This window comes from Buteo buteo, chromosome 16, assembly GCF_964188355.1.
Source record: "Buteo buteo chromosome 16, bButBut1.hap1.1, whole genome shotgun sequence".
Lineage (NCBI taxonomy): Eukaryota > Metazoa > Chordata > Aves > Accipitriformes > Accipitridae > Buteo > Buteo buteo.
Genome location: NC_134186.1, coordinates 22,218,500 through 22,233,653, shown reverse-complemented (window position 1 = coordinate 22,233,653; position 15,154 = coordinate 22,218,500). Strand labels below are relative to the sequence as shown.

Here is a 15,154-nt window from a genome sequence, read left to right as displayed (position 1 = left end):
ATTCAGATGTTACTGTTGTTTTTTCAAAACCCAAGGAGAAAAAGCAGTTGAATTTTTGGCTGCTTCATTGCTTGTCTAAATGCCAGCTGTTCAAATGCAGCCTGCTGAGCAGATTTGCTGTTATGACATTCATGGTGTCTTTAGAACATTGAGGTACAATGTTTGCAGTAGTTTTCCAGAACAGAAAAGAATTTTTGAAGTGTACAATGTTTATAGAGATTACCTGTGGTAGCAGATATACAGTGCATTTTGCTTTTTTTTGTTGTTGTTGTTTATTTCCTGTATGTTTGAAGTTAAGGTGCATCATATCCATGCTTTGTATTGCTGCATTTCCAAAGTACGTTGGCCTCAGTGGCTTTAACTGCAGATAAGCTAGGGTTGGTGTACTGGAACAGTGCCTCTGCTGAGGACAGCACCTTTAAAATAGTATTTTTCAAGCAAACTTACCAAAATAACCATTAGTATATACAATTGTCTATATTTAAAGTTTCAAGTAACCTGGTGATGATAGTTGTCCATAGAAATGTGGATATCTGAGAAAGTTTAACAGCCTTGCTAGCTAAATTACTGCAAAATACTGGTATTGTACACAGAGCCTATAAAAAGCTCCAGAACGCTTACAATTACTGATGGCTACTCCATGTGCATGTTTAAAATTGCTGTCTATAAAAAAATAAAAGCTTCCTCAGAATAAGTACAAATATGCCTACATTGCTTTGCTGGTAAAATTTGTTTTATGTGTTTTTTTGGAGTTGGACAATTAGGTGGGATTGACTTCAATGGTATGCAGGCTCCTAAGTGACATTAGTGCTTTTGAATGTTTTTCTGTTGGATGACTTCAAATTTTGCGGTTTTAGAAGGTACTTGCATTGACATGAAACCTGCATTTAGGGCACTTTGCTTGTCTGAAGTTACTCATTATCCCTTTTCTCTAGACTTTCATCTACAATAATAGAAAAATGTTTAAATTCCCTAAAATATTATAATCTAAATGCTGATAGTTACGAGTAATTGTATGTGTTTCTACAAAAAAATTGTACCGTTTGTACCAGATTTGGCATTTGTACCTGGGTTTGGTGTGCAAGTAGTTAGAGTATGATTTCTGATTGTACTGAGTTTTAATCTCTTGGGATACCAGTAGGGGTCACTTTTGTGTTTAAGAGACAAACCTTGAGTTTTGAAAAACACAAGTATTTGCAGGCTCTTGTAGGAAAAAAATCATTATATTCCGATTAATTTTCAGAGCTTGTACCTCCAGCTCCCCTTGTTACTCGCTTTTTGAACACAAGAGCTATGAAAGAGACTTTTAAGAGCTACATGGAGTTGCTTGTTAGCATTGCCTTGGATCCAGACACAATGCAAGCTTTGGAAAAGAGCAATGGTACAGTATGGTTAACATTTGTATGTTTTTATTAAATTTTAAGGTTACTAATCAGTAAAGTGAATGTATTTAAAAACAAACAAACAAACAAAAAAAGCCACCAAACTTTTAGCTTCATACCAGATCTGAAGAACGCTTTACGCAAATTAATTATGTGTGTGCATAAATATATATTTGCACTATCTCTTTGCATAATCAAAGTAATTTGGAAATACTGTTTTGTCTGCTTTGTTACATTAGGCTTGTGCTGTGAATGTCAAAACTGAGCTCTTTGTTCCTGCTGTTACTATCTTTTAAAGTCTTAGCAAATATTTATTTCAGATTACAGCGTTTCAAGTGTGTGTTTACTTTCTGATTAAGAAATACCCGTATAACTATAAGTAGTTCCGGTTTTTGCTACTGTTAAAAATTCTGCTTTTCAAACTCTGAAACCTTAAAATTCTGATCAGAGGCAATTGTATTCCATTTTTTTCTTTGAGGAGAAAATGTTTGGACTTACTTACTGTAGTGGACTCCAGGATACAAGTCAAAACTGTTCTGTTTCTCAAGATTTAGCAAAACACTCATGTATAAAGATGAAGGTCCCAAAAGAACAATCATTTCACATATTATTTAGTTGCAGGCTGTTGTTTTGTACTACATTCTGTTTGCCTGTATTAAAAAAACATATTTTCTAGACTCTGTTTTCCTGGTTTGCTTTGGTTGTGCATCAATGCACACTTACCTTAAGATTTCATACCTGTGCGTTATGTCAGTGGTCCCACTAAAAGCAAATAAATTGACTTTATAAATAAAAGACTCCATACCAAGCTGTAAATTTTCATTCACGGCCACATACCTATGTTTAAATGCATGTTGTGCAATTTACGGTGGTTTATCAGATAACTTTTATCAGTAAACACTTTCCTCACTTTCTTTTGTTATAAATGCCAGCAGAGTCATCTCTCGTTATATGGAATAGCAAATGTCAAAAACACATACTTGTCTTCATAAAACTGCCAGCTGTATTGCACAGAAGAGGATTATCTAGGAGATGGTTTGAAATTGTCTATAAGATTTATGCTCTGTAGTGCTCTATCTTAATTTTTTTCTTTTAACAAAGAAAAGGCAGAGAAGGAGCGAGATTGCAGTCAGCAATTAAACTGCATAATATCTAGACCAGTTTAGCAGGATGATCCAGAAAAAGAGACTTTCTCTCACATTTGAAATTAGTTTCTGTGCAAATCACGTTATTTTTTACGTCCACGTTTTATGTTAATGGGTTGAAGTATAGATTGAATAGGAATCTCATTACTCTGTGTCTCTTCATAATCAACTGCTACGGGGTTTTTATGTGTCTTTTAGATGAGCTACTTTTGCCTCACATGAGAAAAATTGATGGTATGCTGAATGACAATAGGAAAAGGCTGCTTTCCAAATTACGCTTGGATCATACTTTCAAGGTATTCTCTTTTAAATTCTAAGATTTTTTAAAGTAATGTTATAAGTCAGTCATTGAATGCGTACCATGCAGGCACAACTTAAAACCCAGAAGGCAAATTTGTAACAGAAGTGAATATGGATTTGAAAGAGATGCTATAAATTCAGTGCTTGTGTGTGGCATTTGGAGAACATTTTGTGATGGAGGAGTTTATACTGCAAAGGTAAAGTTTTAGTTTTACTCCCCATGCTTTCTGGTTCATTCTCAAGCATTTTATTTTTCTTTTAAGCTTCTCAAGTTTGCCAAATGAAAATCTGTTTCCTGTCCTTCTAGAGCTTTTGGTTAAGTGATTGTATTGCATAAAAATCTTAATAAACTTTTACATGAAATAGCTACGCTGTGGAGCAGATGTCTGAACTTCTTTGAAGTGGAGAACATGATCAGAGTAGTTTAAAACCAGGACAGAGGGACTTGAGAACAACTCATTTGTGCAGTCTTTTATCTATCTTCAGCATGGATGGTTGGGAAAAGTGTGGATAACAAGCCCATATTACAGCAGCTTTGACACAGTAATAAAAACCAGGTCTGGATGTGGACAGGGAAGAGAGCAGCTGTACCATCTCAATAGAGAGAAGGTAAACAGGAGGATAATCACTGTGGTTCCCACCGTTCCCACCCACCCTCCAAGCAGCAATGCAGATTTCGAAAGTGCAGTAAAGCGAATTAAGGGTATTTTCAGTCATGTCTGAGAACTAGTTGTTGATGTCTATAATCAGACTGATAATTCCTGTAACAGTTACAAGAACAGTAACGCAGACCCGTCTATAAACACCATCAGACCAAACTTGCTCTTTTGCCTGTCTTTCTCCTGTCCCCTTATGTCCACAATACAGAGACACTTGGAAAATTAGTTGTCTCTCTGTACTGCTCTGTGCTTCTTTTTGAGAGGTAGGTGAGGAGGGAGGTAATAGCAGACTTGACAGTTCTGCTTTTTCATCATGAAATCTTGAAAAGATCTTTTTTTTTGCCACAGCTCATTCCTGGTAAGTCTTGTGGGACGCTAAGTGACCTTGTTTCAGGGATGAGAACATCATGGACTAGTGAAACAGCTTTAATTCATGCGATTCTTGAACTTTTTATTGTTCATTAGGCTGTTTTCTCAACAGCTGTAAAATTTGTACCTGTTTGAACAGAATTTCTTGTGGCTTCCTCCTTACAGTAGGAAGGCGTGGGGAGGGCTGTGTATTTTGAAACCATGCACAGACCCTCAGAGAGGTGGCATGTATTAACCCTCTTTTCATGGCAAGAGTTTTGTGTTAATAGTTACTTCTATAGCTACTTCTTTTAACCCAACTATGCAGAGAAGATAGGCCACATTAAGTTAGGATAAGAATTTGTAGAATTTTGGTTACATTCACAGTACACACAAAATAAGAGGTGGCTTATTTTGGGTTTTTCCTGAGTTTAAGGGAAAAAAGCTAATATATTCTTCTGTAATACTAACATAATTACAGCTGCTTACTCATTTGGAGTTCGTAACTAATATAATAGGTTTGCTCTATGTTCACTTAGAAGCAGATTATGTATCAGATCTCTAAAGTTAGCTTAAGCTTGTATTTCATCATATGATCCGCAAGAAGTTAACGGAGTTATGGGTCAATATTTTGGACAAAAATGAAACACCTATTTGTCATCATAAGTGTTTGTGTTGGTTAGGAAAATGTGCTTGATACTCTTTAAGATTCAGGTTAATCTGATGATTAATACAAGAAAGTCTGCTTCTGTTCCAGCTTTGATCAAATGACTAGTTCAGATATTAGAGTTGAATGAAGCACTGAAGCAAGCAATAAGTGAAAAATACCATTACTGTTCATGAGTATCATTCAGTTTGAGTATTTTTACTATTCTTCATTGAAAAGCCTGGATGAATTTTAACATTTTTCCACCCGCTGGATACAATTATAACTACAGTATTAATATTACAGCATTACAAACCAAATCAGACACTGAAGTTAACAGTCAGTGTTTGGTAGTTTTGCCTGTAACATTCTTTATAGTTCTAACAGTTTATTGTGTCCTTTGGGTTATAGTTTTTTATAAACAAAATTAGAAAATACTACTGTTGCTTTAGCTGAAGCTCAGTAAATGAAGCATCTTAGTGGAATTGTGTCAATTTAATTTGAAAATAATTATCAGCATTTTATGTCTTGTGCTCTCAAAGATGCAGAGATCACTAGTATTTTTTCCATCATTCTAATTCAAATTTGTCTGTTTTAAGTCGGTGGTCTGGCCATGTAAACTGTTGTGGTTAATAGGAATTCTCCAGAGGAAGGCAATAGGAATTCTTCAGAGGAAGGCAGAAGTGGCCAAAGTCCCTTGACACTCAAAGTCAGCCTTCAGGAAGGCTATTACAGTGGATAGAAAAAATAAATAATTTAAACCTGTTGTTGTTCCAGTTTGAAAGCATTGCAATGAATATTGTATATGAACAGGTTAGCTAGTTGAGGTTACTGCTACCACTATGCAACTATCTCTGTGCAGTAGATTTTATAGCTTTTTATTAAGACAGATTTTTTTATAAAGCGAAAAACAGCTGAGGTATATGAAGTGCTAAGAAAATGTAGGCAGGGGAGGTTGTTGAATTCTAGTACTGCTTGTTAAAAGAAAATACAAAAATTTAGTCAACTACATATTTTAACCCAATAGCCCAAATTAGGTCCTTAAGCTGCAGCATTGGTACATTTTTCTGTATGCCTGATTTTTTCTCTCATAGTGACATATAATACAAAGATATATATGTTCATTTAACTTGAAATACTTTTTTCAGGACCAGGTTACATAGCATAACAGAACTATTTCAGAGCAGCTGCAAACATAATGCTGTGTTTGTACGGTGAAGTTGTATTCAAAATTACTCATGTAAATAATGTAGAACTGAAGCTGGTAGGAATCCTGTGAGTTCACTCCCATGAGTTAATATGTCTTAAAAACTTGTGCTTTTTTGAACCAGCCATCTATTTCATTGTGCATAAGCTTTTCTACCTTACAGATATGATAAGAAGCAATTAATTTGTATTTTACAAAAGCTGGGCCAAAACCTGTGAAGATACTTAGGCATCCAATCCCTCCTGCAATTGGCAGACTTCCCATGCCTGACTAGGCAATTAAGTACTTAGGCATCTCCAAGTAACTTGGCCTTAGAGATTCTTGAGTAGAAATGGAATGGAAAGCATTTTAAAAGGTAAAAATTGCCTAGTGGAGCCTTTTTTTGCTCTTTGTAAAGAAAGAATCATAGATGATAATCTGAGATACAATAAAAGGATCTTCTCTTCTTGAAAAATTATAGTAGTCAAGAACAGGTGGTCATGCTTTTCAAACTGTATATGCTTGCTTGATCTGATGAAGACCTTTTATCAGGTCTTTGTGGAAGAATAAATTGTTTTATAATAGGCTGCAATCTAACTTTTCAAAGAAAAATGGCCAATTTATCAGCAGTCTGGGTGGCTGGCCATTCTTGAATTTTTCATAATCCTTTTTCTTTATATGCTCTGTTTAAAGAATGCTTTGGAAAACTTTCCTGAACTGACAGTGGTCACTCGGGATTCTAAGGCAAAAAGTGGAGGAACATCTGTGTCCAAGATCAAAATGAATGGTAAAGCTTACAACAAGAAAACACTGAGGGCTTCTAAATCAACCACTAAATTAGCACAGGTGGGTGTTCAGAGGGTTTATTTCTGCCACCATCTGACTTCTAATATGATAACCACATTTATATAAAATACTGCTTCATGTATTAGTTTTTTGCTAGATTTATCAAAATACAAAATCTTCGTTGAGTGAATTGCTTTTTCTGTAACAAGGGAATGTTAAAAAACAAGATTTAAAGCAGTATATTAAACCATTTTTTTAACTCATCTGTGAAACATCTTTATATTCCAGTAGGGAGACAAAATGCAATAAACCATTTCATAATTATTCCCCTATTTAAGTTCTATGTTTAGACCCAAATGCTCTTATCCTGTGTATTTATGCAGGAAGCCTTCTGTAGCAACTACTCAAGATTGCAGGAAGATGAAGTAGTAGTATGCTGCTTCCCTTATGCAGGCAGCAGTTGGTAGGTGTAGTTGGATGGGAAGGAAGAGGTGAGCTCTGCTCTTGCTGTGCTTCTCACCTCTTGTAGCGCGCCGAACAGCAGAGCCCTGCTAGAGCCCATTCTGCTTCTGTCACCGCAGACCCTGTTTCTGCATAGCAGTCAGCCTCCTGGACTGTTGCTGAAGCAGGAACATTTTGCCTTCAACATTGCGGTTGTGGTAAAATCACCGTGTAGCTTGTAATGATAACAGTTCCTTAGAGTTGCTGCAAAATCTCTAAAGTAAATGATACAATGTCTTCTAGATAAAAAATGAAAAAATAGTACTGTAAAAACTGAGACTAGATAATGCTTTTTAAAAATTTAGTTCTTTATTGTTCCTTTCCTCATTTCCAGTGACAGAATGAAGGTGTGTATCTTAAATTTAAAAAAAAAAAAAAAAAAGTTTTAAAAAGTAACGTGGTAAAGCTTGAGATGTACACATTGTTTATTTCCATAGTATTCCTAGGGAACACTACAAGTAGATTGTGCTAGGTACTGGCTCACATAGGCTTACCTTCCAGCAGTAGATAGTGGCTAGACAAATGACCTGTAAATACAGGCCACACTCGTATTTCTTGCCAAAGTAATGTAAGTGTTAGGTAAGTATAGATCAGCTCTTCCGAAGCACGAACTACATGTTTTTTTGCAATGATACACATCAGTCTGGTAGAAAAATAGTTAAGCTTTGGTAATTCTTGCAGTAGTTCTTGAAAAGGGGGTCTCTTGCCCGTTTTAGACTTGAATGCATTCAGGAGGATTGAAAGCATTCTTAAACCTAGTTTTGACAAAATAACTTGGTAGGAAAAGTGGAGATATGAGATAATTGTGATGTAATATAAATTACAGTAGCAAAATATGCCAAAGCAATTATTTGAATGAAGTACTTCATTTCTGAATTGTTGAAGAAAATTACAGAAGAAAATGTCTTATCATATCTCTGTCTTGGAAAATAACATGAATTTACCTAAAACAACTGTTCTTTTTGCAGGAGTTTACAGTAGATCCAGAAAAAATACAGTTGTATTCTTTGTATCACTCACTCCATCATTACAAATATCACATATATCTAACATGTAAAGAAGAGGTAAGTATTGTTCTCTTTGAGATACTTTTACATTCATTGAGGGAATTTGAGGGAATTGAGTCCAACTAGAGGGACTGTTCTCTTCTTCTTGGTAAATGAGTATGGAATGTGGCTTGCTATTTTAATTAACCCATTATGGCAAAGAAGAGGGCATGCTGAGCACATATGTTGCCCCTAATGGGCACTGATGCCCTGAACATTCAGAGATGAGGCTTACAAGATTTGTGTGAAATCATTTCCCTGGGGATAGGTAAGCATTTTTCACTGTTATCCAAAATAAATGAAACATTTTATCAGTGTGTGTAACTCCTCAGATCTAGAAGCTACTTTTTGTCTTAGAATGCCCACTCCTTTTTTTTTTTTTCCTGTAAATCCTTGGTGGAAATATTCCAGGTAGCAGAAATATGAGAATTGAGCTCTGGCTCAGTTGTCAAGAAATGCATTTTTGGGGGCATTTTCCTTTGTTTTTAAAGCTTAAAGGTTTTCTTCCAAAAATGTTTCGTATTTAACTGCAGAGTATGATAAAAATGAAAATTGTGAAATGCTGTCAGCCTAACATGTATATGTGTATGCATCTCTCTCTCTCCCCCCCCCCCCCCCCCCTCTTTTTTTTAAATAGATTTCTTCTGTTCAGAAGAAGAGTGCAGATCTAGGACAGGAAGAGATTGTGCAGTTGTGCATGAAAAATATAAAATGGGTGGAGGATCTTTTTGAAAAGTTTGGTGAACTTTTGAATCGTGTCCAGCAGAAATGCTCATAACAAAAATGTATCCCAAATCTCACATTTTTCTACAGCACTAACCTGATGGAACAGAAAGCTCAGAGAGAGGCTCTGATTTCTTTTACAATGCCAGACTGCGTTCTTGTTCGTAGCCATTTTTATTTCTCTTTATGGAACTTTGTGCCTTGGCTCTTGCTAAGGAAAAGTGATGCTGCCAAGGAAATCGGTCCTTTGGAGATGGAACTAAACGTAAACCTAACCACATTTTTAACCTGAAGAATTATTTTCTATTTTGTAAACTATTGGATAACTTAGTTTTATTTTCAGAAACGTTTTTGACAAGTGATAAACCATGCACTACATATACTTTTTTCTTTATTGCTAAAAAGATAACAACACTTAAAATACTACAGATTTCTTCATCCCTGACTAAGCAACAGAAAAGTCAGCGTTGGGGTGAACTAATTTTTACATGTCTGGCCACCAAATTTAGAGTTTTGTACATTTTGTGAACAGAGCCGGAGTGACACCAGTTTCTGCATAAGTATATTGCCATCATAAAATCCAGAAATGTCATTATGCTTTATGGACTCCTTTTACTATTGTCATGTTCAGGAGACTGAACATGGAGTTGGTGCAATCCTATGACTGCTTTTTGTGTCAAATTATATTGTAATGAAAGACAATGGCCTTTAACTATTTTCCCTGTTTTGAAGAAAAAAAAATATTTTCCTTTATACTGTGTTCTTTTTTCTTTTGGAAAAAAAATTTCAATTGTACATTTTATCTCACTAATAGTTGTATTTTTCACAGAGAAAATATTGTGGTTAAAATTGTTTCATGTATCTTTGTAATACACTTTCCATTGTTTTCAGTAAATCCTATTCATTTATATGTTGATTTCATATTGTAAACTATATATCTCGAGGTAACCCTTTTGTTTATACAGGTTTGCTTCAGTGTTAACCAGAATAATGCATACTAGACTAGTTTTGCTTTAAGTGTAGTTGTGTTAGACACTGCAGTTATATTCTGATACGTGAAAATAAATTTTTTACTAAACTAGCACTTGATTAACTGAGAGTTTAAATGAAGAGCTACTACACTATCTTCGTCAACAAAGATTGATGATTATTGAATAGACTATATGCAGTGTTAAACACAGCTTACATAATTGTTTGTAGAACTGGCAGTTGCAGAGCTGTTCTCTTTTTGGTGCCTTTCAAGTCTTCAGACATCTTTGTAGCTTTTTTTCCCCCTCCAGTTTGTTAACAGTTGGTAGTGCCACTAGTCACACTCAGACAATGAATGTAATGGGCTCTAATCAGGAAAACGTTTTCTTTAAATTTGCCAACAGAATGCCTTACTGAGTCATTCAGAATGGATATGTGCTCTACTGGCGTCCTAAAAAAATAGTCATGTTGGTCTTTTTTCAGATAACGTAGAAAAAAAATTCATTCCCTTATCCTTTCACTGCCACTTAGTGCCTTAATTTCAGCCAAGAAAGCAGGGTTCACTATTCATTGGCCAAATGAAATAATGTTCATTGCCATGTGACCTTTTTTCCCGTTACCTGTTTTGATCCTATTTAGTTGTTAAATATTCATTAGACCTTAGAACTATAAAGAGTTTAATGAATAGATGTGAAAATGAAATGATTTGATCTTGAGTAATCAAATAGAGGTTTGAATATTAAAGTATGTACAGAATTTTAGCTGATTAGTTTTAGAACCTTGTAGGATGTTTACCGTATTTCCAAAGCTTTTCATCTTTTAAAAGCAATAATTCTCCTTTACAATTTGTATGCAGACTACAGTGAACAGAGATGGGTATGTGCCCTTGCCTTTTTTAAAGCCTCTTTGTGGTGGTTTTGCTTTAAAAAGGGAGGTCACTATCATGTTAATAGATGCATTGTGCTACTGCTATGTCTACTATAATCAAGGAGAGCGAGATGGGTTTGGGTTTAGGAAGAATGTGCAGATTGTTGGAGCAATCATGAAGCTAATTCATTTTCACGGTGAAATGAAGGGTAGCCACAGGGTTGAACAGTTGCTGTTGTTTCAGTCGTACTGTGTTGAACCTGGTAGGAGCTAGAGTTTATATGGTGAAATGAAACAGCAAAGTTACCAACATTGGCAGCAATCAGCTAAAATTATTTTAATGTAAATATGCACACTGGAGATATAGTAGAAATGTGCCTGGTATACTCTTTAATCAATAGTGGGGGTTCCCCAATTTACTTAGTGTATTCCCTTATTGGTGGGGGTGGTTGGCAGTGTGTGTAGATTCATGAGAGGTATTTACTTGCCCAGGCAGAGTTCTGTTGTCACATTAGTGATATGCACAGCACAGTTTGGGAATTCCTAATCTGTAGTTTTAAAAATGATTAGGATGCAGACTGAGGGAACAATCAAGTTGGCTCCTTGATGGTATAGTAAAGAACTTGTCAAACTTTGTGTCTCATACGTCCGTTCCTAATATGACTATGAAGCAACTAATTGAGAGGGGTCTCTGTGCTTTCTAATTGATTTCTATACTGCTACTGTATACTTAACTGTAGATTTTTGAATCTAGAAGTAGCTTTAGGAAGGTATTTGCTTTAATCCAAGTCCTTAGAAGCTGAAAAAAGAAATGAGAGGCTTTTGGAATAGCTCGTCCCTATTTAAAAAGAAGGTAATTTTAGCAACAACCATTTAAAAAAACCCGAACAAACAAAAAAAGCGGCCAGGATGCTCTGCACTGCCATAGAAGGTGACCTGGCGTATTTTTGGCTGTTTTATTCCCAAGGCCAGTTAAACAAGCACTGTGCCTGTAGAAGACAGGAAAAACCTGTCTTGAATAAAAGTAACTACCCCAGGCTATTAAAGGTTAATATAATGGAGCTTCCATCTTTGTCTTCGGCTGCAAAAATGGTGGCTGGATTATTAATTTACCAAATTAGAATAAGTAAAAACATGGAACTCTCAAGTGTGTTGGAGGATCATAAATTAAAATAAAGCTTTCTTAGTGGGATTGAAGAGGCTTTTTATACTGAAGCAAACTTAGAAAAAAGTCAATGTACAGATTACTTTTTTTGCACAAATACTTTGCTTTGTTTTATTGCATTTTAGATAATTCTGCATCCACACCTCAATTCCCCCCCCCCGCTTTTTTTTTTTCCCCTCCTTGAATTAACAGTGAGGTCTTCATCCCTTAACATCTGACAGTGGAAATTGAGCATTCATTTGACTTCAAGAGAAGATGCACTAGGAAGGAACAAAACCCTCCTTAGACTATGAATTAGCAAAACAGAAATTAAAGTAATTGCATGATGAATTATTTGCTTTTTAATTCCACTATTTTGTCCTTTAGTATGGCATCCCATTTGCATTGGGTTTGTTTTTATTGAAATACAGTATTTCTCTTAAAGGCAGGTTTTCTTTGAGATGCTACTTCCAAAGTTTTGCTAGCAAAAAATTGGAGACAAAATTGGATTGAGAAACTGTTTCTGAAAATGGCTAAGAACTTTAGGGTCTTTGAAGTTCTATGGCATGTATTGTATTCATATATTGTCGAAATGAAATACTACTTTTTAAAAAGTCAGATCTTACAGGCTGTCTTCCAAGTAAATGATTTCCATAGGGAAATATATTTTAAATATTATTTAAATATTTACTATTTAAAACAATTTTAAAACAGAAAAGCTAATACTATGGTCACAAAATGTCAGTGTGTCATCAACCATTTCTTATTTCATTGCCAACACTTGACATTTGGTCTCTCTTACCCTATTACTTACCTGTGCATTACACAATGCACATTCTGCCATATCTTATTGTTTAAGCTAATATTAACATGTCATTGGTAACAAATGCATGTTTTTTCTGCATATCTCCTCTACATATGGCAAAAATGAAGCTAGGGCTAATTAAGAGACACTTTATGCGTTCTTAGTCCAGATTTTCAGGTGGTCCGTAATACAATGTATGGAAATGTGAAAAAGGACAGTTTTGTACCATTCATGATGTTATTAACTAAACCCATTAAAGTGAAAACACTTTTTAAACAAAAACCTTATAATGCTTAGTCATTTATTATTAAAATATTAAGTCTTGAAAAGTTAGATTGTTGGAAAAAAATTGGCAATTTAGACTACATCTTCTGATCTCAATATGATGAAATACAGTTCTAGGGTTTTGAGTTTGTGGTTTGGGGGTTTTTTTCCTCATTATATTTGATAATTGAGCATGTCTGGTTGGCCTGGTTTTTTTACGTGTATGGGTTCTAAATATTCCGAATTACTTTTCACAATATATCTGCCAGGTCTTAAACTGACATGATAAGTGAGGAGCCAGACAATTGGGGTAAGAGAAAGACTACTGCTGTGATTCAGGTGGTTTTTAGCTATACTATTTTCTTTTGTTCTCTTTTTTGCTGAACTAGAATATCATCACTGTGTATCTATGGGAAGAAATGGTGCCGTAGAGGGTTTTCATCTTTTTGTTGTTGTTGGTGGTGGTTTTTTCCCCAATTACAACGAGTTACTCTGGATGTTCTTATGAATATTTTTCCCCCACACAGAGGGATGAAGTCCCATGATGTGGGTATTGGCCATAAGATAAATGGTAGGCCTTCTCTGAGCCACTTGCTTGCAGAAAAAGGTGATTCTGAAGGGCTGGAATTATTTTATTTTTTTTTTTGATGGTCCTGTGTATAAGAGCTGCTTCCCAAACCAAGAGGAGTATAAAATGAGACATTTGCCCATAGAGTTGATCTGTTATTTTCTCCAAAAAAACACTTTGGAAAGTAGGTAGGCATTGTTATTTTCTCCAAAAAACACTTTGGAAAGCAGGTAGGCACAGAGAACATCCCATTACAAGGTGGAGGCTGAAGCTTTTGATACTGTGTTCCACATTTATGTTACAATTTGTGAAGTTTTTTTTAAAAAAAAAAAAAAAAGGCAAGAAGCTGAACATATGCAGCTTTTTAAAAGAGAAGAGCAGCTCCTACTATCAGCAATTTATTGGTAAGTATCTTAGGCAATCAAAATAACTTGTTCTGTGTTAGGTATTTGCCTCTCGTATAGAACACCTAACAAATCTTTGTTTTATTTCCAGAAACTAAAGAACAGAAAACTGTCTTAAAATTATTTTAATTTGATCTCTTATAAGAACACAGCAATAAATACAGAGAACAAGCTATTTATAAAGGAGAAAAATAAAAGGTGAGTCAGGGAAAACAGCAAACAAACTTTAGCAGGGCTGTACTCTGATTTATCCTGGGTATGTCTTAGGTTTCTGCTTTTAAAAGTTCCACTGGGCTATTTCTTTTGTGTGTGTGTGTGTGTGTTTAGTTTTGGTTGTTTTTTGTTGGGTTTTTTTTAGCTACCTGATGCAGAAAGGGTAGAGAGAAGTAGCAGTAACAGCAGTGCCCACGAGCAGGACTGAAGGAGCAGCTACAACCCTTTGTTTTAGGAAAAACAAAATAAGATGGGAGGGCTGATACGCATGTGACGGTTCATACAGGAGAACTCTAAGGGAGAATAGGAGTGGGAAGTTGGAAGAAACGTGTGGGTCAGATGTGGGAGGACATTGGAAAGGGAGAAGAATTTGGAAAGAGTGAGGCCAGGGGAGCTTTCAGAGTGGAGGTAATTGAGGAGCAGAGGGTGTAGGAGTCGGGAGTGGTCCAAGTTAGGAAATAGCTTCAATTAGGCATGCTGCAATGTATACACTGACTGAAAAGCAAATGACAAGCCAGCAATGTAATCTGGTGGCAGGTGGACATTCCTAGCAGAGGGTCCCACCAGAAGGCTGTTAGCATTTTGCCACACACAATGACTTTATAAGACTAATTCAGTCTAGTCCTAATTCTGCCTTTTGTTTGCTATAAAAAAAGGGTTTTCCTCAGTTTTGAAAAGCATGGATGCCAGTATATCTCTGCATAGAAGCAGTGTTTTTTCACTGTCTCCTACTATAATCCATTTTTGAGTGTGTGTATTAATGGACCGTGGTTCCTACTTGGGTTGTCCTGTATTGTCAATGTTCAAACAAGTTATAAGGAGAGCAAAAACCCTTTTAAGAAGTATTTGTACTGCAATCATCTGAGACAAGAATTTTTGTTTTATTTTTACAAATGCAGGTATATCATCAAAAGTTCAGCACTTGCCTTTCTTCAGATGTTCATGTGAAGGGTTAAAAAAACCCCTTACGTTTGGGCTGTGTCACAGCATGAATGGATTTCTCTCTGTGTGTAGAGTGTTTGAATTATGATCATTCCAAATAAAAACATGCTACAGCCCTGTGCAAATTCGGACTTTGATGTAGCTGAGGGATTTTATTTGGAAATAAGTTGCTAATATTTTAATCAATCCGCTCAGGTCTTCTACCTTGGTGTAGATGAATGTATGCATGGTAAGCATACACTGAAAGCTATTAAAA

General features: G+C 35.6%; 1 protein-coding gene across 4 annotated transcripts in view; it reads left to right on the top strand.

Annotated features, from left to right (window-relative positions):
* QSER1 (glutamine and serine rich 1) overlaps positions 1–12,789 on the top strand; it is a 47,757-nt gene extending 34,968 nt beyond the window's left edge. For 3 of the 4 annotated variants that reach the window (XM_075048192.1, XM_075048194.1, XM_075048193.1), the window contains 5 exons: positions 1,244–1,381; positions 2,726–2,823; positions 6,360–6,512; positions 7,922–8,017; positions 8,637–12,789. In XM_075048192.1, the coding sequence (XP_074904293.1) occupies positions 1,244–1,381; positions 2,726–2,823; positions 6,360–6,512; positions 7,922–8,017; positions 8,637–8,777 (626 nt within the window). In that variant the 3' untranslated portion in view covers positions 8,778–12,789. Of the gene's footprint in view, positions 1–1,243; positions 1,382–2,725; positions 2,824–3,313; positions 3,437–6,359; positions 6,513–7,921; positions 8,018–8,636 lie in introns of all 4 variants that reach the window. The other variant, XM_075048195.1, reaches the window with a different exon arrangement.
* Positions 12,790–15,154: the final 2,365 nt, after the last annotated feature.